Below are 25637 nucleotides of genomic sequence, written 5' to 3' on the forward strand. Positions count from 1 at the left end.
CAGAGGATATCGTAGAGATTATGTCCCAGGATGGGATGAAAAATGCGAAAAATTGTATCAAGAATACAACGAAAGCCAAGACCGAGAAATTGCGGACGAACTGCTGCACAGTTTGGATGCAGCCAGACGGCAAAAATGGATGGAAACTGTGGAAAAACTAGACTTTAGTAAATCAAGCAGAAAAGCGTGGTCCTTACTTAGAAAACTTGGTAGTAGCAGACACTCAACTAGAGACAAAGTACCAATAGTTCCCAACAGAGTGGCCTCCCACATTGTAGCAAACTCAAGGGCACCTAGAGATCGTGACCACACCACCAAAGTAAAACAAGACCTAAAAATATTAAAGTCTGCATGCCCGCCTACATCTGAATACTCTGACGAGTTTACTCCAGAAGAAATTACCTCAGCAATATCAGAAATTAAATCTGGAAAGGCACCCGGCTCCGATAAAATACATCCAGAATTTTTACTCCATTGTGGCAAATATGCTAGGAAATGGCTGGCTGATTTCTACACAGATATATTAAAATCAGGAGAAATCCCCCATTTCCTTAAAAAGGCCTCCATTATAGCCATATTGAAACCAGGAAAAGCAAATGATCAACCCCAAAACTACCGACCGATTGCACTGCTGAGCTGTGTCTATAAACTGTTGGAACGCTTAATCCACAACAGAATTAGTAACACCATATTGGGGGTGATACCTATTGAGCAAGCAGGGTTCAGACCTAACCGCAGCTGCACAGATCAGATCCTATCCCTAACAACACATATCGAAGCAGGTTTTCAAAGAAAGCAAAAAACATCCGTTGCTTTCATTGACCTATCAGCTGCATACGACACCGTCTGGAGACAAGGACTAATCTGCAAACTGATCCGTGCCATCCCGTGCCAAAAGGTAACCAAACTCATTGATAGCATGCTCACCGACAGACCTTTTCACGTCACAATGGGCAACTTAAGAAGTGCCCAAATGAAGCTCAGCAATGGACTGCCACAGGGATCTGTTTTGGCACCCTTACTCTTTAATTTATACATCGCGGACCTACCTAGGACAACTTCGCAGAAATTTGGGTACGCTGACGATTGGGCCATTGCAGCAAGACATAATAACATGAATGTTACAGAGACAATACTGACGGATGACCTTGCTGTTATGGGTGAATATTTTCGCAAATGGAGGCTACGGCCCAATGCAACGAAAACTGAAGTGTGCTGTTTCCATCTTAATAATGCCCAAGCCAACAAAAAACTCTCCGTTCACTTTGAAAACAGACTACTCGCTCATAACTCAACACCAAAATATCTTGGAGTGACTCTTGACAGAACCTTAAGTTTTAAGGAACACCTACAAAGAACGGCAGAAAAACTGAAGACGCGAAATAATATAATCCAAAAGCTATGTGGCACCACATGGGGGTCCTCAGCCTCCGTACTCAGATCATCCGCTCTCGGACTCGTATACTCGGCGGCTGAATATGCTTCGCCGGTATGGCTCAATAGCAAACACACGAAGATCATTGACACCCAATTAAACCAGACAATGCGAATGATCTCAGGTACAATTCGACCAACACCGAACTATTGGCTTCCCATTCTGAGTCACATTCCACCGCCTAAACTAAGAAGAAGTCATTCTCTTCTCAGAGAATATCGAAAAATCGAGGCTAACCATCAACTACCCATCCACCATGATAAGCTTGATATCGAAATGAAAAGACTGCGCTCCAGATATCCCCCATTGTTAAGGGCCACCTCCCTACATCAGGAACATTTCGACCTCACCAACGCTTGGAGAAGACAATGGGAGAGCGACTCACCACAGGAATCACACCAAATGGCCTGTATCGATCAGAAACCGCCAGGCTTTGAACTGCCCCGCAATACATGGACGGCGCTGAACAGAATAAGGACAGGGACCGGTAGATGTGCTGACAGCTTGCATAGATGGGGAAAGGCCCTTACTCCTGAGTGTGATTGTGGTGCGCAACGGCAGACCATCCGCCACATTATTGAGGAATGCCCCCGAAGGCGATACCCTGGAGTTTTCGATGAGTTCCTGAATGCGACCGAAAATGTTTTACAGTATATTAATACATTAGATGTTCGTTTGTGATACTTCATGTAGTGTTTTATATACTTTTTTTTTAAAATTATGTGTTCTTGTTGTATCTATGCCATACGATAAATAAATAAATAATGACATTTCTTCTCTCTCATATAAAATTATATGCCATATAATATAATATACAGTGCGGTGGAATAAGTGTTGCCCCCCCCCTGTTAACTTGTTTATTTTAAGAATATAAGCAAAACGTTCGGGCAGGTCGATTTTTAAACTAACCATAGTATATTATAGCATCAACGTTTCGAACTTCCTCGAACGCGATCCCTCTTCAGGTGACAGCCATAACTTTGATTTTTTTAAATGGGAAAGTACATCATGTGACACCTCATTTAAAAGCTCTTAAAATACTGAGTTCAAAAATGTATAATACTTTAATCCTGTTTGAGAGCGTAGGCGCAAAATTTCGGTCGAATTCTTTCTAAATGCATTTTTTTCGAATCCTGAAAAAACTAATAAATATTTTTGAAAAATTTAAACGCAGAATGAAATATTACAGTATTTTCGATGGTCCAAAGTCCCTGAGAACTCCTATACTGTTTATTTTAATAAGTCACAGTGGTGGAAAAAAGAGAAAATTTAGTGTGATTTTTAATTTCAAATATATCATTCAAAAGAAACTTTTTGTTTATTCTAAGTTTTGTTTATTTTTTCAAAAATACTCATTAGTTTTCTCAGAATTCGAAAAAAATAAATGCGTTTAAAAAGAGTTCGACCGAAATTTTGGGCCTGCGATCTCAAAAAGGATTAAAGTATTATACATTTTTTAAATCAGTATTTTAAAAGCTGTTAAATGAGGTGTCACATGATGTACTTTACCATTTAAAAAAATCAAAGTTATGCCTGTCACCTGAAGAGGGATCGCGTAAAGTTCGAAACGTTGATATATATATCGGGTGTTCTACAGCATTCGCCGTTTCCCGCATCCTATTCGCCATGCTTTTCGGTCACGAATATCTTCCTCGTTGAGTTGTCTACTGTTCATTGCTTTCTCTACATCTTGTATCCATGTTCTCTTCGGTCTGCCTCTTTTTCTTCTCTCGGGTGGTACATACTGGATCATTTTCTTGGGCCATCTTGTTGGTCCCATTCTCTGGACATGCCCGTACCATATTAATCTTTTTTGTTCTATTCTGTCTATAATATCCTTTTCTACTTCCATTCTTTCTTTTATTTCTTCGTTTGGGATATGCTGCAGTTTAGATATTCTGCAGCTTCTTCTAAGCGCGTCCATTTCTAAAGCTTGAAGTCTTTTATTTTGTCGGTCTTTTACTTCCCACACTTCCGAGTTGTACAGGACAATTCCTTCCACGATAGTTTGGTAGATTTTTTTCTTTGTCTGATTTTGCAGTCCTGTACTCCACCAAATGCCATTTAGCTGTTTTATAGCTTTTCTTCCTTGGCTTATTCGATATTCTATATCTTGATCGCATGTGGAGTTTTTGTCAAAAATTGAACCTAGATATTTAAATTCATCACATCCTTTTATGTATTCCCCTTCTAATTCTAAGTCTTCAGTATCACCTCCGACTACAAGGTATTCAGTTTTCTCCATGCTCATTTCCAAACCCCATTTTTGGTACTCCTCTTTCAATTTTCTAATCATGTAACTGGCGTCATCTTTATCAGCAGCAATCACAACTTGGTCGTCAGCAAATAGCAACGTATACAAATAAGAATCTCCTACTGGTATCCCCATTGTTTGGCATTTCCTAGTCCAATATTTTAACACATGTGTAAGGTAAATTTTAAATAAAGTGGGCGACAGACAGCATCCCTGCAAAAGGCCTTTCGAAGTTTCAAAGGTATTTGAAAGTTTCGTTCCAATTTTAATTGCTGTTGTTGCATTAGCATAGAGATCTTTTATTGTTTGGATGTATTTTCTATTTAAAGTGGTTTGTTGTAATACCTCAAACATTTTTCCTCTGGGAACGGTATCGTATGCTTTTTTTAAGTCTACAAATACCATGTGAGTTTCTAGATTTCTAGCAGAACGTTTTTCTAGTAATTGCCTTATGCAGAAAATGTTATCTGTGCATGATCTACCTGCCCTAAATCCACTTTGTTCTTCGGAATCTTGCCACTCCTTTTCTATCCGTTTCTTTATTATTCGTCCGTACAGTCTTCCAACTGAGCTGGTCACACTAATGCCTCTGTAATTATTACAATTTTTTCTACCACCCTTTTTGTATATAGGGGTAGTTATGGAGTTTTTCCACTCAGAGGGCACGCCACTATTGCCTGAAAGGCATCCGTTGAATATTTCAACTAAAATTTCTTTTGCCTGTGTCGTGCTGTGCTTAATGAGTTCAATTGGAATACCTCCGGGACCAGGAGCTTTATTGTTTTTCATTTCTCTTAACGTTAGTTCTAGTTCTCGAATAGTTATATCTTCTAGTTGTTCCAGGTTGTTTGGGGCGATGATGGTTTGCCTTACATATTCCTGTCTATTCTCTTGCAATAGGTTTCTAAAGTTCGAAACGTTGATGCTATGATATATAGCAGTGAAATTAGTTTAAAAATCGACCTGTTCGAGCGTTTTGCTTATATTCTTAAAATAAACAAGTTAACAGGGGGGGCAACACTTATTCCACCGCACTGTATAATATAATATATAATATAGTATATAATATAATATATATAATATAAATTCGTGAGACTAGATGACTGCTTACGCAAGATGCCATTGAGAAAAAGAAGAAGTTTATGTGAAATTTAGAGGTTACCTCTGTTTTTATTGGCTGTGAGTTTCGTCGGTAGCGCTCTCTCGCGGTTTGAAACTTGTACTTTTCTGATAAAATTGTTCAAATTCAATGCACAAAACTGCCACTAACAGCGCTGGCGAAAACTGTCAAATCCCCTCTACTCATCGGCTCACCGCGCATAGTACTCAATGGAACATTCTGAGTAAGTGACCAAGTTTATGAGCCATATGTTAGCACTGGTCTTATTAGTGTTTTGTAGACAGTCAATTTAATTTTTCTAGGTATTTTTGAGGCCATCTGTCTTCTTAAGTAATAGTAGCACTTATTGGCGAGCACTATTCTTTTTTTAATTTCTTCACTGACATTGTTATCTTTAGTTAGCAGCGAGCCTAAGTATATGAAGGTGTCGACACCTTCCAGTTCTAGGTCGTCAATTATTATTCTTGTAGGTGTCGGGTTGCTTGACCTAGTGCAACACATATATTTGGTCTTTTGAACATTTATATTTAGCCCCATTCTCTGTGCAGATGCTCTTAACGACCGAAATGCTTGTCAGAGATTCTTTAGATATACCTATGATGTCTATGTCATCTGCGTATCCGACAATTTGTACTGATTTGTTAAAGATAGTACCATTCGTATTAATTTGGGACTCTCGAATTATTTTTTCTAATGCCAGGTTAAATAAGAGACACGATAGTCCGTCACCCTGTCTTAGTCCATTTTGCAATGGAAGGGTCTTGAGAAATCGTTCTGGATCTTTACCACGCTCTCTGCTCCTCTGAGCGTAAGTTCAGTTAATTGGACAAGGTGAAGCGATATTTTAAATTCTACCATAGCAAGTAGAAGTTTACCTCTATTAACTGAGTCGTATGCGGCTTTGAAGTCCACGAATATGTGGTGGGTATCGACGCCGAACTCTAGGGTTTTTTCAAGGATCTGCCTCACTGTAAATATCTGGTCCGTTGTTGATTTATTAGGACGGAAACCGCACTGATATCCTCCTACTATTTCTTCAGCGTAGGGGAGAAGTCTTTTGTACAATACGTTGGACAACACTTTATATGCCATATTGAGTAGAGCGATGCCTCTATAATTATCACACACCATCATGTCTCCCTTTTTGTGTAGAGGACACAGTACACCCAACTTCCGGTCTGTGGGTGTTTCTTTCTGTTGCCAAATTGCAGTTATCAGTTTATGCATGTGTTTCAAGAGGGTGTCGCCGCCGTTTTTAAAGAGTTCAGCAGGGAGATTATTCGAACCGGGGGCTTTGTTATTTTTAAGTGTTAAGATGGCTTCTCTAATTTCTTCTTCGGTGGGGAGTGGCTGCCGGTCATCTTCATTAATTTGAAGCATGGGATCCTCCATCTCGCCATCTTCATAATTGCCACTAAGCAGTTCTTCAAAATATTGCGCCCATCTGTTTAGTATCTGTTCCTTACTAATTATAGAGACGTCCCTATCTTTACAGGCTATTATATTGGGTTTGAAGTCTTTTCTACAGCTATTTATCTGTTGGTAGAATTTTCGTATGTCTTTTCCATTGTGGTAGTTAACAATTTCGTTTAGAGCGTGTTCGTATTGTTCTTTCTTGTTTTCTTCTGAACATTCTCTTTTCTTCTCTTCTAAGATTTTCATAATCTTCGAGAGTTGATCTCGTTCTGCGCTGCTGGAGTCTCTTATATGCTTCATTTTTTTGTTGGTTAATATGTCTACACTCTTCGTCGAACCAATCCTCATTTTTTCTGGTCTTGTTAGGTTTTAATACAGTGTCAGCCGCTGTGTGCATGGCTTCTTTACATTTAGTCCAATGCTCTTCTATACTTAAATTTTCACCGATGTTTGGTAATGTTTCATCTAAGATTTTCATGTAATTAGCTCTAGCAGTTTCAGATTTTAGCACCTCAGTATTATATTTTTTGGATTTTGTGCTGTGACCTTTTTTTGCGTTAGATATGCGTGCTCTGAGCTTTGATTTTATAAGGTAGTGGTCGGAGTCTATATTAGCACCTCTACATGCTCTTACGTCCAGTACATCAGAGAAATGTCGACTATCTATAAGTACGTGGTCAATTCGGTGGTTGGCTGTATACCACATATTTATTATGTATAGAAGTTTTTTATATATTTATTTTAGATCCCGGAGTTGAAAGATGACATCTGTATTCCGGAATATTGCGGTATGAGTGTAAATGATGCTGACCCTGATATAAACGCTTGGTTCGGACCTAAAGGAACTGTGTCTCCCTTGCATACTGATCCAAGTAACAATTTACTTGCACAGGTAAATATTTATGTTTGAATTTGTTCTAACATAATATAGATTAAATCCGAAAAAAAAAGTGTTAACTTAAAAAACAACTTTTTTCAGGGTAGACAAAAATCTATACAAATGTTTGGAATACATTCTTTATTTCGTAAGTCAGCGACTTTAATGAAAAATCATCAGATTAGTCAATTTTTAGTTTTGAATTATGATTTTTTGACATACCTATCTGTCATACTAGTGAAGTCATCCGTCTGGGCGTGATGACGTAATCTGTGATTTTTTAAATGAGAATAGGGGTCGTGTGCTAGCTCATTTTAAAGGTGATTCAATTCTCTATTCAGTAATATAAATATTGACATAATTATTTGTATAGGGCGCCTAAGAAAAATTATTTTGAATTAAATTATTTGACACAAACAGAAGAATGTATGTAATAATTTATTTAATTCAAAATACATTCTACTACTGCCAGAAAACAGAAAAAAATGTTTTTCTATGGATGCTATACAATATGCACCTTCTCTCACTACTTACATACATTCAAAACGACCAATTCCTCACGCAGTGAGAAAAGTCGGCCATTGCAGTGAGAAATATTTTTTCTCACGGGTTCTCGTTCTCCTGCGGTCTTCCATACTATGATCGCCGTTTGCATGGTAACATGCACAATACAAACACAATTAATGTTGTCAAATAAATGTGTTAAAGCAAAACTTGCCAGGAATTATCTTTCAAAACTGTTCACAAATAACAGTTAATTAGAATTTTAAAAAATAAGGTATATAAATTTTAAGAATATTAAATATATACATGTATATGTATTTTATTTCAGTTTATGCATATAATAAATTACCTAAAAGCACCTAAATTATTTAATTTTGAAGTTTGAACTCTTGACAAAACCGCATCCATAGAAAAAGTACAGTGTACAAAACATGAAAAAATGACATATTTCTCCCTCGCTTGATTTGCGGCCCTCGCCTCGTGCCTCGGCTCGTGCCAACAAACTTCTGCGCTCGTGAGAAATATGTCTTTTTTTTCACTTGTTGTACAATATACTATTATTTTACAAATAAACATTGTTTTTCGCTTAAATTAAACGTTCAAACTGTCAAGAAGCAGATGGATGACAGCTTGAATATTTAAATTAAGAGGATCGGTACGTATTTTCGGCTGCAATGCTATTCAAATGGGGATTCATTTTTTTCGAATCCTGAGAAAACTAATAAGTATTTTTGAAAAATTTAAACGCAGAATGAAAGATTGCGTTATTAGCGAGGGCCGAAAGTTCCTGAGAACTTCTATAATGTTTATTTTAATAAGTTACAGGGGTAAAAAACTAGAGGAAATTTAGTGTGATTTTTAATTTCAAATATCTCATTCAAAATAAACTTTTAATTTATTCTAAGGGACTTTCGGTCCTCGCTAATAATTTAGTATTTCATTCTGCGTTTAAATTTTTCAAAAATATTTATTGGTTTTTTCAGGATTCGAAAAAAAATGAACACAATGCCGTGGTAATATTTTCCAAATCTATATTTGTCTTACAACGCACTCAGCCGAATATAATATTGTCAGCATATATTGTCAGTCAGACACTGACAATCAGTGACAATTTTAAATATTTGACATTGCATCGGGAATATTTTGAGTTATTGATTAAATATTATTGATATATAGTGTATTTGATAAATAATTGGTTTAAGACGTGAACTTAATAAAAAGTTATTTATTGTGTATTATTTGTGGAAGATCCAAGCAGAGAATACATCAGGATAATATATTCTATGATCCAAGTATTTTGTTGTTAAAGATGTTCAAAATTGTAAGCGTCCCATAACAATATATTATTAAAAAATCACGTTAACACTTTTCCTCTTTTCTCGATTGAGTATTAGTTTTTGTTGTACAAATAAATTATTACAATCACTGAATACATAGTTACTGAAAACATTATCACATTTATTAGCTGAGTAATAATTTGCAATTATAAAAATAACAGTTATCCAAGAACATGCAAAAGCCATCTCTTTAAATTAATGATGACATTTTCAAGTAGAATGACATTCTAGTAATGTTTACATATCCATACCAGTGTGAATTTTACTACACGTAATTTGCCGTGTAAAGACAGAAAAAGTAGGGATACACGTAAAATATTTTAGAATTATGTACCCATAGCCTTAGCGAAAAGCAATGTTTATTTATCAAAAAACATTTTTTTCTGTTTTCTGACAGCAGTACAATGTATTTTAAATTAGATAAATTACATAAATTCTTACTTTTATGTCAAATAATTATTTAATTCAAAACAATTTTTCTTCGACACCCTGGATAAACAATTATGTTAGGTAATGTTTATATTACTGAATAGAGAATTGAATAACCTTTCAAATGAGCTATTGCCCTTTTCATGAGCATTTTTCAGTGCGTAACAAATGATAGGAAAAAGGGTAAGTCCGTGATAATACACATTTATGACATTTATTCTAACATGACATTTTAGTTAAATCTGACAGTTGTCACATTTTATTTTCAATTTGGAATAAAAACAAATCAAATGTGTTTCTTGCAATTATAAAATGGTATTTTCTTTGATTTGTATAGTCTTATAAATTATACAGATTATATTTGTAATATTATTATCTAATTAAAAAAAAATTATTTTTTTTATTACGGCGCCATCTATCGACAACTAGAATAACTAGAATAAATGTTGTAAATGTCTGTAATCACGGACGTGCCTTTTTTTCTGTCACATACAATTTAATGCGTTAGAAAGAAATCGAAAAACTGTGACGCACTGAAAGATGATCATGAGAGAAAAATAATAGCACACGACCCATATTCTTAATAAAAAAATCATCGATTGTATGTAGGTATGTCAAAAAAGCATAACTTAAAAATAAAATCGACCTTTTTCAGGATTTTTCCTTACAGTTGCTGGCTTACGAAATAACGAATTGATTCATTTGTACCATACTGTATGTAAGTTTTAAACTGCTAAAATTTATAAATTAAAAACGAAGAGTATAGATAAGTGAATGTTTCTAGTTTTTTAAGCAAAACCAAATAAACTATGATATCTGATTTAACAAAGAAAAAATGAACATTTTGAGTTATGTCACTTTTCTTTTAAAATAGTGGTCACTTTTTTAAACATTAACGCTAGGACATTTCTCGAAATACAACGGTTTTCGTGAAAAATTTCGATACGTTCCGGAATAAAAATATTCATTTTACCGCCGTATGAATAACGACACTACCGGCATTTTACGATATTGGAAGATAACTGTACCCGGGATACCCCAATACCCAACTTTCGGTGAAACAACAAAGTTCTACGTTAGCTTAATAAAAGGTATTAATAAATAACGATTTTCTCTTATTTTGCAGTTTGCGAAGTAACAAATTTACTTTTTAACTTTCAAAAATCGGCATTTTGAAGTTTTTTCAATGTTCTAAAAAATCAGATTTTGTAATGTTATGTCTAACTAGCTTATTAATGGGGAGAGGAGGGGGGTAAAAAAATCGAGAAAATCGCGTATTTTGCACTAAATTGTTAATAACTAAAAAACGGCTTCTAACTCTAGACAGGAAACAGGTAGGATTTCTTCCTATAGGTTTACAATAACTAAAAAAGTTCTCAGATTATTCACTGTCCTGAGAAAATCCTTGTTTCCATGGACTAAAATTATTATCAAAAGGAATTAATGAAATGAATTATCAGCATGAATCAAAATTTATAGAGTATATCGTGGGCTTACTGGAAAATCCACTAACTCCATTTTTAACAGAATTTTAACAGGATTAACAGAAATTTATAACATTTATTCTAGTTGTCGATAGATGGCGCTATAATCGAAAAAAAATATTTACGAATTATATAATATAATACATTATCTACGAATATACGTGGGCAGTCCGATAAGTACTTAGCCTGCAAAAGAAAAAGGAAAATTTTGAAAATGTGGCAATTTATTTAGTCTCCTTTTAGCTCGATACACTTGACCCAGCGATGCTCAAACTTCTTTAACCCGTCTGAAAAATACCTTTTCTCGAGGTCTACAAAATAGGCTTCCGTGGCGGCGATGACCTCCTCATTCGACTTAAATTTCTGCCCAGCGAGTGTCTTTTTCAAGTTTGGAAACAAATAGTAGTCGCACGGGGCCAAATCTTCAGAACACGGTGGATGGAGCAACAGTTCGTAGCCCAATTCTACCAATTTGGCCATGGCGATGGCGGAGGTGTGAGCCGGTGCGTTGTCATGGTGGAAGAGCACTTTTTTCTTTGCCAAATGGGGTCGTTTTTTCTTCTATTCGGCGTCGAATCGGCGCAATATTTCGGCATAATAGGGCCCTGTAATCGTTTTGCCCTTCTCCAAGTAGTCGATGTAGATCACACCTTGTGAATCTCAGAAAATGCTGGCCATCACCTTTCCGGCCGATTGGACAGTCTTCGCCTTCTTCGGAGCACGTTCACCGAGTGCTGTCCGCTCTTTCGACTGTTCCTTGGTTTCTGGTGTATACCAGTGAATCCATGTTTCGTCGGCGGTTATGAAGCGACGTAAAAACTCCTTTGGATCACACTTAAACAGCGTCAAACACTGCTCTGAAGTGGTCTCACGGTTGCGCTTATTGTGTGAAGTGAGCAAACGCGGCACCCACCGCGCTGACAGCTTTCTCATGCCCAAAATTTCATACAGTATATGACCTACTCGGCCTTTTGAGATGCCTACTGTATCAGCTATCTCGCGCACCTTCAGTCGGCGGTCTGCCAATACAAGATCGTGGATTTTTGTCACGTTATTCTCCGTGGTAGCCATTTTCGGGGCACCTACGCGTGGCTCATCAAAAACCGACGTTCGTCCACGTTGAAACTCATTAAACCAATTTTTGACAGTTGCCATCGAAGGATAAGAGTCACCGTACACAGCATCCAAGCGCTCTTTGATTTCCCTGCGTGATTTCCCTTCCAAAAACAAGAATCGAATCACCGACCGACTTTCACACGCAATCACAACAATACTATAATTTCGATTTGGCTGAAATTTTGACATTAGCTGTCTACGAGAACGCATTAAATGACAGTATACTTTATTTGCGATAGTGGCGTTATCGGACGGAGAGGCTAAGTACTTATCGGACTGCCCTAGTAATCGGTACAATTTATAATACTATACAAATCAAAGAAAATACCATTTTATAAATGCAATAAACACAATTGATTTGTTTTTATGCCAAATTGCAAATAAAATGTGACAACTGTCAGATTTAACTAAAATGTCATGTTAGAATAAATGTTATAAATGTGTATTATCGCGGACTTACCTTTTTTTCTATCATTTGTGACGCACTGAAAAATGCCCATGAAAAGGACCATACCTGTGGTTAACATCCTTCAAAATCATATCCAGGTACGAAAACTTGAACAACCAGTGTACCAGATTTTTAAGAGGTAAGCCATAAGGCTTACCTCTTAAAATAAGGAATTTTTTTTTACAAGCGTTTTTCTCAAAACTTTACTTTTGTGAGTTATTGGTTTTTTTCAGTACGCCCACGATATGAAGGAGAACAACTTAATGAAGAAATAACAAATATGGAAAATAGAAGTAACTTGAGGATTTAAACCTACAGTATACAGGGTGGTCCTTAAGTAATTGTACAAAAAGAAACAGTAGATTCTACACTCTAAAACATTACGATTTAACCCAACTTACTTTAATAAAATGTTGATATTAAGAAAGATACAGAGTGGTAAAGTTAAACTTTTTTTTATTTATTATTGAATATTTTCTGACAGGTATGAGATAACAACATGAAATTTGGTATGTGGGGGTTTTTTGGGTCGAGAAAACTAAATTCCCTACCAAAAATTATGTATTGTCCAGAGGGCGCCACATACGCCTTTCAGCACTCATTTATTACGTTCAATTTTTTTTATCCCTCACTCTGTATAATTTTGACATTAAAATTTTTATTCTCCTATTAGTTATACTTAAAAAAGGTATACTTCTTTCATCTCCCTAAACTCGACCGTTTTCGAGATAAACGCATTTTAAATCTGCGATACACCATCATTTTTAGCATAATATCATTGTAGTTACACCCGAAAAATAACTTAAAACAATAAAATTATCCAAAAATGTATCCATAGCCAAAGATGCAATAAAAAAAGGTGAGATACTAACTCACATCTTATCGACAGATGCAGTAAATGACGTCAAAGTTAGAATAAATAAAATATGGAAAAAAGAATGGAAAAATATTACAAGCATGTCAAAAAATTTATATTTTCTTTGCATCAAGAACTTCCTCCGCCACCTGAATACATATTTAAATATAACCTGCCAAAGCAAGATATTTCTACTATCGTCATATTAAAAACTCGGCACGGAAAATATGAGGCACATTTGCACAAATTAGGAATAGTTAATTCATCAGTCTGTTTTTGTGATAATGTTTCCATTAGAGATTTGAACCATATTTTCTTGGAATGCAAAATTAACGTGAGATATATAAATCAATTATATTACAATTTACGACAAACACAAGTTCATTTTCCAATTAGTATAGAATATCTACTAAGTGGTCATAAAATGGAAATATTTAAATTACTCATAAACTACTTGAAAGAAACAAATATAGTCATTTAAGTGAAATACGTATAAATATAACAAAACTAATAAATTGAGGTAAAAATAAAATAAAAATCTATGGCTAACGGACCCGCATCCAAGCCATTTTTGAAGTGAAAACTTCTTTAGGGACGTTGTGCGATTTTTGGATAGGGGAAAAGCATTGAATTCGCGACCGTCATTGCGACCGTCATCTTTGTATGTACATATATATAAATTGTATAGAAGTATTTAAATTTAAAATAAATGTAAAACCTATTTTAGGATGGGGAAAAAAAATTTATTTCGCGACCGTCATAGCGACCGTCATCTCTTCGACGAAATAAATTTTGTACGTATCTATATTATGTGTATCTATACATAAATTGTATAGAAGTATTTAAATTTAAAATAAATGTAAAACCTATTTTTCGATAGGGAAAAAGGATTTATTTTGCGACCGTCATCTCTTCGGCGAAATAAATTTTGTACGTATATGTATTGAAGTCTTTAGGGACGTTGTGCACTTTTTGGATGGGAAAAAGTTTAAATTGGCGACCGTCATTGCGACCGTCATCGCTTCGAAGAAATACATTTTTAAAGTGGAAACTTCTTGAGGGTCGTTGTGCACTTTTTGGATGAGGAAAAATTATTAAATTAGCGACAGTCATCGTTTCGACGAAATAAATTTTTGAAGTGAAAATTTCTTTAGAGACGTTGTGCACTTTTTAGATAGGGAAAAAGTATTGAATTAGCGAATGTCATCGCTTCGGCAAAATAAATTTTTAAAGTGAAAACTTCTTTTAAGGACGTTGTGCACTTATTAGATGGGGAAAAAGTATTGAATTAGCGAATGTCATCGCGACCGTCATCGCTTCGGCAAAATAAATTTTTAAAGTGAAAACTTCTTTAGGGACGTTGTGCACTTTTTGGATGGGGAAAAATTATTAAATTTGGATGGGAAGAAAGTAATAAATAAGCGACCGTCATCGCTTAGACGAAATAAACATTTGAAGTAAAAACTTCTTTAGGGACGTTGTGCTCTTTTTGGATGGAAAAAAGTATTAAATTATCGACCGTCATCGCTTCGATGAAATAAATTCGTGAAGTGAAAACTTCTTGAGGGACCTTGTGCACTTTTTGGATGGGGGAAAAGTATTGAATTATGGACTGTCATCGCTTCGACGAAATAAATATTTGAAGTGAAACTTCTTTAGGGACGTTGTGCACTCTTTCGATGGACAAAAGCATTAAATTAGCGACCGTCATCGCTTCGATGAAATCAATTTTTGAAGTGCAAACTTCTTGAGTGACGTTGTGCACTTTTTGGATGAGGAATAATATAAATTAGCGACCTTTATCGCTTCGACGAAATAAATTTTTTAAGTGAAAACTTCTTTAGGAACGTTGTGCACTTTTTGGATGGGGGAAAAGTATTGAATTATGGACTGTCATCGCTTCGACGAAATAAATATTTGAAGTGAAACTTCTTTAGGGACGTTGTGCACTCTTTCGATGGAAAAAAAGCATTAAATTAGCGACCGTCATCGCTTCGATGAAATAAATATTTGAAGTGAAAACTTCTTGAGGGACGTTGTGCACTTTTTGGATGGGAAAAAAGTAATAAATTAGCGACCGTTATCGCTTCGACGAAATAAATTTTTGAATTGAAAATTTCTTTAGGGACGTTGTGCACTTCTTGGATGGGGAAAAAGTATTGAATTTGTGACCGTCATCACTTCGCTGAAATAAATTTTGTACATACATAATTATATAAATTATGTGTATGTATACATAAATAGCATAGGGCATATGCATCGCGTATGTCGTATATGATATAGGTATAACACTTCTTTTAGGATGGGGTAAAAGCATTGAGCTCGTAATTTATATACTATAAGAAGTTTTCACTTCTCTCGGCACTCCCACGAGTGCATTTAATTTTTTTTTTCACACACACAAAAATGTATCGCAAATTTCTTCAAATGGAATTTGCCATGCAATGACATAAATTTGAGAACTGACACAATTATTATGGTTTTAAGTTATTTTTCGGGTGTAACTACAATGATATTATGCTAAAAATGATGGTGTATCGCAGATTTAAAATGCGTTTATCTCGAAAACGGTCGAGTTTAGGGAGATGAAAGAAGTATACATTTTTTAAGTAAAACTAATAGGAGAATAAAAATTTTAACGTCAAAATTGTACAGAGTGAGGGATAAAAAAAATTGAACGTAATAAATGAGTGCTGAAAGGCGTATGTGGCGCCCTCCGGGCAATACATAATTTTTGGTAGGGAATTTAGTTTTTTCGACCCAGAAAACCCCCACATACCAAATTTCATGTTGTTATCTCATACATGTCAGGAAATATTCAATAATAAATAAAAAAAGTTTAACTTTACCACCCTGTATCTTTCTTAATATCAACATTTTATTAAAGTAAGTTGGGTTAAATCGTAATATTTTAGAGTGTAGAATCTACTGTTTCTTTTTGTACAATTACTTAAGGACCACCCTGTATATATACACTTTTTGCCAAGTAGGAAAATGATGTGACAAATAATTTTAAAATACTGGATACAAATAGTTTTTAAATTTAAACATTTAAAACATTTAATTTTAATTTGTTTTTTTTTATTAAATTTTAATTTGTGAATTAATAATTTTTAAATAAAACATCCTGTAACGCAGTAGGGAGCCACGTTTTATTTAACTGATTTGGGTCAAATCTTAATATTTTGAGCCCGGGAACTAGTGATGTTGATTATAGTTACTTTCGAGTATTCGTTACAAATCGTTACTTTTGTATAAAGTAATCATTTACAATATTCGTTACTTTGATTACTGATTACTTTTGTTACTTTTGTATTTGAGTACCGCTAATCATATCGAAAATCGTATTTCTCAGTAGGTAGGTATTTTGTATAAAGTAATCATTTACAGTATTCGTTACTTTGATAACTATGATTACTTTTGTATTTGAGTACCGATAATCATATCGAGAATCGTATTTCTCAGTAGGTAGGTATTTTGTATAGATATTCGGATATAACAACGACCTTCACCGATCTGTTTAAGGGATAAAAATGATTTGATTACTATGATTACTTTTTTTAGTTTTATATTTGAGTAACGGTACCGCTAATCATATCGAAAATCGTTTTTCTCAGTAGGTAGGTATTTTGTATAAAGTAATCATTTACAGTATTCGTTACTTTGATTACTATGATTACTTTTGTATTTGAGTACCGATAATCATATCGAGAATCGTATTTCTCAGTAGGTAGGTATTTTGTATAGGTATTCCGATATAACAACGACCTTCACCGATCTGTTTAAGAGATAAAAATGATTTGATTACTATGATTACTTTTGTTACTTTTTTTATTTGAGTTCCGGTAATCATATTATCGAGAATCGTATTTCTTAATAGGTAGGTATTTTGTATAGGTATTCCGATATAATAACGACCTTCACGAAGTACGAAGTAATCAGAGTGATCAAAGTAATCAAAGTAGATACAATAGTCGTTACTCGCTCTAATACGATTGGTATGAAGTAACGAAGTAATCAGAGTAATCAAAGTAGATACAATAGTCGTTACTCCATCTGATACGATTGGTACGAAGTAATCAGAGTAATCAAAGTAGATACAATAGTCGTTACTCGCTCTGATATGATTGGTACGAAGTAACGAAGTAATGGGAGTAATCAAAGTAGATATAATAGTCGTTACTCGCTCTAATACGATTGGTATGAAGTAACGAAGTAATCAGAGTAATCAAAGTAAATACAATAGTCGTTACTCGCTCTGATACGATTGGTACGAAGTAATCAGAGTAATCAAAGTAACGATTTGCCTCTCTGTATAGTAATCGGTGCTTTCGGTATTCGTAAGTAACGAGTACTTTGTAACGAATAGTTACTTTTTCAACATCACTACCGGGAACCCACAGTTAAAATATTTCCAATTATTAATGAAACACCCTGTATATTTATTAATATAAATTAAAATTTTGATCCTTTTTAGGTTTACGGTACGAAGCAGGTCATCCTTTTTGCTCCCTCCGATACACAATACTTGTATCCGCACGAGGAAAAGCTGCTAAACAATACAGCACAAGTGAATCCCGTAAAGCCCGATTTAGAGGAATACCCGCAGTTTGCGAAGGCGACCATGTTTAAATGTCTTCTAGAACCAGGAGAGATGTTATTCATTCCTGAAAAGTGGTGGCATCATGTTACAGCGTTAGATAAAAGCTTTTCAGTTAGTTTTTGGTGGAAGTGAACAGCATACCTACGTAGGTGGTCCGATAAGCACTTAGACTCTCCGCCCGATGGTTCCAATCAGTGGCGTAGCATAGTGGGGGCGGCACTTTTTAGGGGGCGGCGAAATTTAACAATAAATAAGTAATAAAAATATTTTGTAAATATGTATTTGAACCATTTTATATTTTTATCGCAACTAGATATAAGCAACTGTAGAGGCCAAGCATATGATAATGCTGCTGTTATGGCTGGAAAGTATTCAGGAATTCAGCAAATAATTCATGAAATAAACCCTAAAGCTGAATTCGTACCCTTCTCAAATCATTCGTTAAACATAGTTTGTTACACGCTGCCCCAGTTGAGGTGTATTCAGTAACTTTTTTCAGCACTTTAGAACGTTGCTATTCTTTTTTTTCCTCATCGACACATCGTTGGGAAGTTCTGACATCAACTACAGGCAAAAGCTTAAAAAGGGTTCAAGACACGCGATGCGGTGGATTCAAGGGTGGAGTGCAAGAGGCGATGCTGTAAATGTGACCTGGCATCATTACAAAGACATTCACTTTGGAAAAACTGACAGAGGCAGGTGAAAGCTTAAACTCTAGGACAGATGCAGGTGCTTTACTAGTTTCGATGCAGTCATTTTCCTTTCTTTGTTTTTTGGGCCTGTGCCAACCGGTGCTACATGAAGTGAATGATACACAAAAATACAAACAGGGAGACTTGACATAAGATTGTGCGATCAGAAAGTAAATGCTTTGCAGATGATATTAACAGAGAAAAGAGAGGAATGGGCAAGTGGCGCTGTAGGTTATGCAAAAAGTATGTGTGAAGAACTTGGAATTTCCATAAAACCTAGGAGGCGCATAACAAGAAAGCATATTTTTGATGACGGAACTAGAGATGCTAACTTGTCTTGTGAAAATGAGTTGAGACAAAAACTGTTTGATTCGTTAGATAGAGTTATTGTAGAAATTCGTGAGCGTTTTCAACAGCTACAGAATTCAACGGATAAGTTTGCTTATCTAACGCCGGCTATATTATTAGATCCAGACAACACTGAATGTAATCTAGACCTAGACTACGCATCTGACTAAATTGACGAGCCGGATTTTAAGCTGGAAAGACTTCGACTGCGGACTCTCGTTGCTGCTACAGGCAACGAAAATAAATTGATTAATGCAGACTCACTTGAATCATTTAAATTTATTGTTAAATCCAAGCTGGAAGATACTTTGCCCAATATTTTAATAATGTTCCGAATATGTTTCACAGTTGCTATAAGCAATGCCAGATGTGAGACAAGTTTTTCAAATTTAAAATTGATTAAAAATTATTTAAGATCGACAATGAGTGGCAATTTTATCTATCGAGCAAGAGGTGTGTGATGCGATCGACATTGACGCTGCAATAAAAGACTTTGCTCTTAAAAAAGTAAACGTATAAATTTTTAATTGAAGACGGAAGTTTTGTTTTTAATTCTAACAAATACTCCTATTACTTTTCAATAAAAATATAACATAGTATCGTTCTAGTTCTAATTAAAAATTGATTTTATTTAATCTTGTCGATCGTCAAGGTGTACCTAATTTTAAGTGATAGGTACCTAAGTTATATCAATGTATGTAATTGGTTAAAGTAAAAGAATTTTTGTGTTAATAAACGTGATTGTAAAACTTAGATAAACTTTTTTATTTAGAATCTAACCTGTATAATGCAAAATAATGGTGACTGTTCTCGCCGAAAAGTTCTCTATATAGTCCAGGGCGCATCTGTTTTGAGATGGACGTTGAGAGGTGACTCAATTTTTTTTGCAGAAATTGCTTGAAAATAACTCAAATAATAATTGAGTTATCCTTTCACTCAAAAAGGTCCGGAACATTGTTTAAATAATCAAAATGTCAAAAAATAAAGGAAAAATTTCGAATTTTTTCTTCGTTTTTTGATTATAACTTTAAAAGTGTTATTTCCGAGAAAAGTTGCACAGACATAAAAGTTGCGTAATGAAATTTCATATAATATAGGATTAGTTAAAATTTTTAAAAATTGTCACCCTTATTGCAAAATAGCAATAATTGCAAAAAAAAACCATTAAAAACAAGTATTTGCATTTTACGTTTTTCAACCATTTATGCTACACTTAGGACCTTCATATTTTACACAGAAAAACTATATGATAAAATAAAACAATACTGTAAAGTTCATTAAGATCGGTTTAACAGATTTTGCAAAATAAATTTTGCAATCCAGGTTTAGCTAAAAAAATTAATTTTTTCAAAATGTTGCAGGACTGAATAAAGCAGATAGCAAGTTGAATTTTTTTTGCATATAGAAGAGTACCGTACCTTTCATTTGTAATTTGCAGAATTAAAATCGATTAACTACCACGGCATCAGGATTTTTTTTAAATAAACATTAATTTTTGGTGCTGCGCGCAGGACAGCGGTGTTCGATTCACACAAGTTGATTTCCAGCTAAATTTCTTCCAATCTTTATCTAATAGATTATTTTCTTACTCTATATTTTGTTGTATTTTAATATTTTAAATCTACAAAAATCAAACTAATTTGATTATTGTTTGTGAAATACTGTTTAAACAATTGCATATTTTTAAAAATAATAAACTTTTATTCTCCAAGTTAAAATATATGAACAAAGAAAAAAAAGCTAAAAAATTGCTAAAAAAAATGTTATTTCAAAGGACAGTATACGTGTTTTTATTTTGCAATAAACAAATTTATTTATTTATATGGAAATTTACTAAAAATTAAAATGTATTAATCATTATCAAAGGTCATTGGAATGCGCAATCAGAGCAAACTATCCGCTGTCCTGCGCGTAGCATTACAAATTAATGTTTATTTAAAAAAATTCCTGACGCCACGTGGTGGTTAACCGATTTTAATTTTAAAATTTGTCAATCAAAGGTACAGTATTGTTCTATATGTAAAAAAAAAGAATGTGTGTGTACTTTGTACGCACGTAAGAAGTTATACTTCTATTATAATATAATTTCAACGAAATAAATATACCTACTTAACAGTTACAATATAACAATAATTACCAAAAATGAACCAAATTAACAATGGCAAATATTAAAAAAAAAAAAGTATGAATCGTCCGGGATTTGAACCCGCAATCTCGCGATTTTTTTAACTCTGATCCAATGCTCTACCAACAAGGCCATCAAGCCGCATGCTAGTTACTTTTCAGATATACATAATTATACATCACGGTGACAAGTGAAATATAAAAATAGATATTTTATTATTTTACGCCAAAGGAAGACAAATCCAAAGACACAAAATTATAATAAAAACCTTTTAAACCACCTTTTTCAAATTGCGCAAGTTGTATTATTAATATTAATGTTAAATGAAATATAAATATTTTGACGTTTCACAATTTGACAATTCACTTTTAACTGCAGTGCCTTAAAAATTTTAAAGCACTAGTGCCTTAAAGTAGCATTTTTAACGCTCCTATGGAGTCCTAAAAATTGCATTTTTAACACGTTTGTAGAAAAATATATTTAAAAACACTAATATATTCTTTCCACACCTTTTCTGGACTGATACATACATAAATTAAAACATTTTGAAGTATAACTTCAAAAATATAATATGAAAACTATTTAAACAGGCAGTATAACTATTAACTAACCTTTGTTGTTTCTCTTCCCACAAATTTTAAAACGCAACAACCATACATAACCAAACCGTCAACCGTCCAAACCACAGCTGCGCTACAGCTGCCATATTGGATAATTTTTAACATGTCATTTGAACATCCAATCAGAACAAAGTTATAATGCGCATGCGCCCGGATCGTGGGTTTTAACATATAAAAAAATTCACACTCATATCGCGCGTAAAGAAGTATAACTTCAAAAATTCAACTTGCTGACTGCTTTATTTTCAGTCTTGTAACATTTTGAAAAAATGAATTTTTTTTGCAAGTTGGATTGCAAAATCTGTTGATCCGATCTTAATGGAATTCACAGTATTTTTTTATTATATCATAAAGTTTTTCTGGATAAAATATGAAGGTCCTAAGTGTATCATAAATGGTTGAAAAATGCAAAATGCGAATACTTCTTTTTTATGTTTTTTTCGCAATTATTGCTATTTTGCAACAAGGGTGACAATGTTGTACCAATTTTGTCAATTTTGTGACAATTTTAACCAATCCTATATTGTAGGAAATTTAATTTCACAACTTTTATGTCGGTAAAACTTTTCTCAGAAATTAATACTTTTAAAGCTATAATCAAAAAACAAAGAAAAAAAATCGAATTTTTCCTTCATTTTTTGACATTTTGATTATTTAAACAATGTTTCGGGCCTTTTTGAGTGGGAGGATAACTCAAATATTATTATTTGAGTTACTTTCAAGCAATTTCTGCAAAAAAATTTGAGTCACCTCTCAACGTCCAAATGTACTAATATTTTTACAGATGCGCCCTGGTCTAATAATTAATGTATGTAATGTATAGTATACTACATTAAATTAAAATACCTAAATAAGAGAGCGGCAAAATTGTTTTCCGCCCCGGGCAGCCGACACTCACGCTACGCCACTGGTATCAATATCGCAAGAGAAATCTTCTGTCATTTAATATATTCTTGTAGACGGACTATGTCAAAATCTCAGCCGAATCGGACTTATAGTTTTGTTTTGACCGTATATGGAAGCGGGCGTGTCTAGGGATTTTAGAAAAATGAAAAAAGAGCAATATCGGTCGGTGATCCCACTCTTTCGTGGAAAGGTAATTCCGTAGCCAAATCAAAAAGCACTTGGATGCTGTATAAGGTGACTCTTCTGCTTCGATGGCGACTGTCAAAAATTGATGTAATGAGTTTCAACGTGGTGGCAGGTTGGTATTTGATAAATCACGCCTAGGTGCCCTAAAAACGGCTAATACGGAAGGTAAGGAAGAAGAAATTCACGATCTCGTATTGGTAGACAACCAACTGAAGAGGCGTGAGATAACTGAGATAGTAGCCATATTAAAACATCGCATGGATCACATCCTTCACGAAATTTTAGGCATAAGAAAGCTGTTAGCTCTATGAGTGCTGCATTTGCTCACTCCAGACAATAAGTTCAACCATGAGACCACTTCAAAGCAGTATCTGAGATTGTTTAAGCGTAATCCAATGGAGTTTCTATGTTGCTTCATAACTTTCGACGAAATATGGCTCCACTGGTCCACACCAGAGATCAAGGAACAGTCGATACAGCGGGCATTACCCCGCGAACGTACTCCGAAGAGGACGAAGACCATCCAATAGGCCGGAAAGGTAATGGCCACCATTTGCTGGTATACACAAGGTGTTATCTATATCAACTTCCTGAAAAAGGAGAAAACGGTCACAGGGCTTTACTATGCCGAATTATTGGGCTCGAATTAACAATGGCTATAGCGAACAAACAGTTAACAAAATTTTAAACCAAAAACTCCATAAGAAAGCCCTGAAATTAGTGTATCCACCACCACAGAAAGGACCCAGTACCTTCTGCTCTCTCTAACATATACTGGCAAGATAACAACAAAAATAGCCAGATACATAAAAAAGAAAGGAATAACAAACACCAGCTTTCAGAACTAACAACAAATTAAGCAAATATATTAAGAACAATAAAAGCCGAAAGAGAAAGCAACTATACAGAGTGGTGTGTACAAACTAACTTGTGGTGACTGTCCGAAAACTTACATCGGTCAAACTGGCAGAACCTTTGACAAACGGATAGCAAAACACAAAAGGGCTTTCAACAATAGAAAAACAGACACTTCTACATACGCACTTCACCTTCTAGATCATAATCATTCTTTCAATGAAGAGTTTCAAATTCTGCATATTCAAAATAAAGGCCTTAAGCTATCTTTTTTAGAATCTATGGAAATTAATAAATTGAAAAATACAGATATAATTCTGAATGACCAACTCGAGACAAACAGCTCCCCACTCCTCAACCTCTTCAGTTAAAGACTTAAGAAGGCCAACACATTGTAAACTATATCACTTGAGAAAGGCACTCTGCCGAAACAGCTGTACACCACATTCACATAGCAAATTCCCAACATAAACAAACGCACGTGTTAACGATTCGTCCACCCATTCGTCAAGAAGCTATTAAATATAATGTATCGCCCTAAACGAGGCGGTTTCTCATTTTACAGGTCCTAACTTGTCAGTCTGCAAATTCAAATTGTATTTTTTAGCGTGTTGGTTTTTAAGACAATATTATTTTGTGTTATGTTATGTACTTTACAGTAGTTATTGTTGAGTTATTAATTAAGACTGGTCGTGTTTTATAGTTTTATGTTTTATAGTCGTGACATGAAATTTGGCATACATATAGCTAATATGTCAAAGAAAAAAGTAATACTGTGCCGATGTGTGCTTTGGTCCTGGCAAAAAATACACGTTCAAAATAATCCCGGAAATGGATGGATGGTTTTTAGACGGTTTTTTGCAAATATTCCAAAAAGTAAATATTTTATCGAAAAAAAAACATTCTTAGCAAAAACATAACTTATAAATAACATAACCTTATAATATGATGCTACTTTATTGAAAATATTCACATTGTTATGTATATCTCAGTTAATAAATATTTTGTTTACAATTAAATTTCAAGCAATTCTTACGGTATTAGTTTCAAAAGTAAATATTTTTAAAAAACATACGATATACCTCAGTACGGCCCTGTTTAGCTTCCACGTGCGTTTGTTTACAGTTGGGAATTTGTAAAGTGAATGGACGTAGTCACTTAGTTGTAATAAATTTTGTGGAAGTATAGAAAACAAACGTTTTCAGTTTTTTATTGTTAAATATAAGAGCAAATTAATGTAAAAAAATCAAAATTAATAGAGGGTATTTCCTCCTCTGCGTTGTTACACTTTCCGTATGAGATCTTAAGGACCTTATTCTGACTGATTGTTGAAGAATCATTTATTACTCTTTATTTAATGCAGTTTTTAGCTCCGCCACTGTTGCTGGTCCTGGATTACGGACCCAACCTTTCGTTTGAGCTTATCCCATGTGTGTGCGATGGGATTAATGTCCGGACTCAATAGAAGCCAGTTCATTGTTTTTATCTTGGTATTGGCCAGGTAATCGTTCGTAATCCGCGCTGTGTCATCGAGCGTTATAATGCATTAGCATGCAGCCTTCGCCTATGTAGCCGGCGTAAGGAACAACATGGTCTGGCAAAGCCACTCCGCGACCACCACTGGCCACGAACACGTGCTCTGTTTTTCCTTATAAAGATGTACCACCCCAAACCATAGACGAACCACCTCCATAGCTCACAGTTTTGACACTGCTCTCTCTCTCTCTCTCTCTCTCTCTCTCTCTCTCTCTCTCTCTCTCTCTCTCTCTTGTCGTTTCCCCATTATACTGAGGATCGTGATTTCTTCCAATATTACTAATAATGTTTCTCCATTGGTTTCTATCTTCAGGTGCTCTAACAGCTTCGCAGAATGAGTTTCCAGGTGAATGCTTTATTTGGTCAGACCATCTAGTTGGTGATCGTCCTCTTGATCTTCTCCCCGGATCGTTTCCAGAAACAATTATTCTCTCCAAACTGTCGTCACCTCTGCGAACCACGTGACCAAAGAATTTCAGAATTCGTTGCA

The 25637-nt window shown here is 34.7% G+C and overlaps 1 protein-coding gene across 4 annotated transcripts in view; it reads left to right on the top strand.

Moving 5' to 3' along the window:
- The window catches only part of LOC126891953 (bifunctional peptidase and arginyl-hydroxylase JMJD5-like), an 82116-nt gene extending 57305 nt beyond the window's left edge, over window positions 1–24811 (top strand). For all 4 annotated transcript variants that reach the window (XM_050661306.1, XM_050661305.1, XM_050661304.1 and 1 more), the window contains exons 4-5: window positions 6971–7117; window positions 17754–24811. In XM_050661306.1, coding sequence (XP_050517263.1) covers window positions 6971–7117; window positions 17754–18011 — 405 coding nt within the window. In that variant the 3' untranslated portion in view covers window positions 18012–24811. The remainder of the gene's footprint in view (window positions 1–6970; window positions 7118–17753) is intronic.
- The last annotated feature ends 826 nt before the right edge of the window (window positions 24812–25637 follow it).

This window comes from Diabrotica virgifera, chromosome 9 (assembly GCF_917563875.1).
Source record: "Diabrotica virgifera virgifera chromosome 9, PGI_DIABVI_V3a".
In the NCBI taxonomy this organism is placed as follows: domain Eukaryota; kingdom Metazoa; phylum Arthropoda; class Insecta; order Coleoptera; family Chrysomelidae; genus Diabrotica; species Diabrotica virgifera.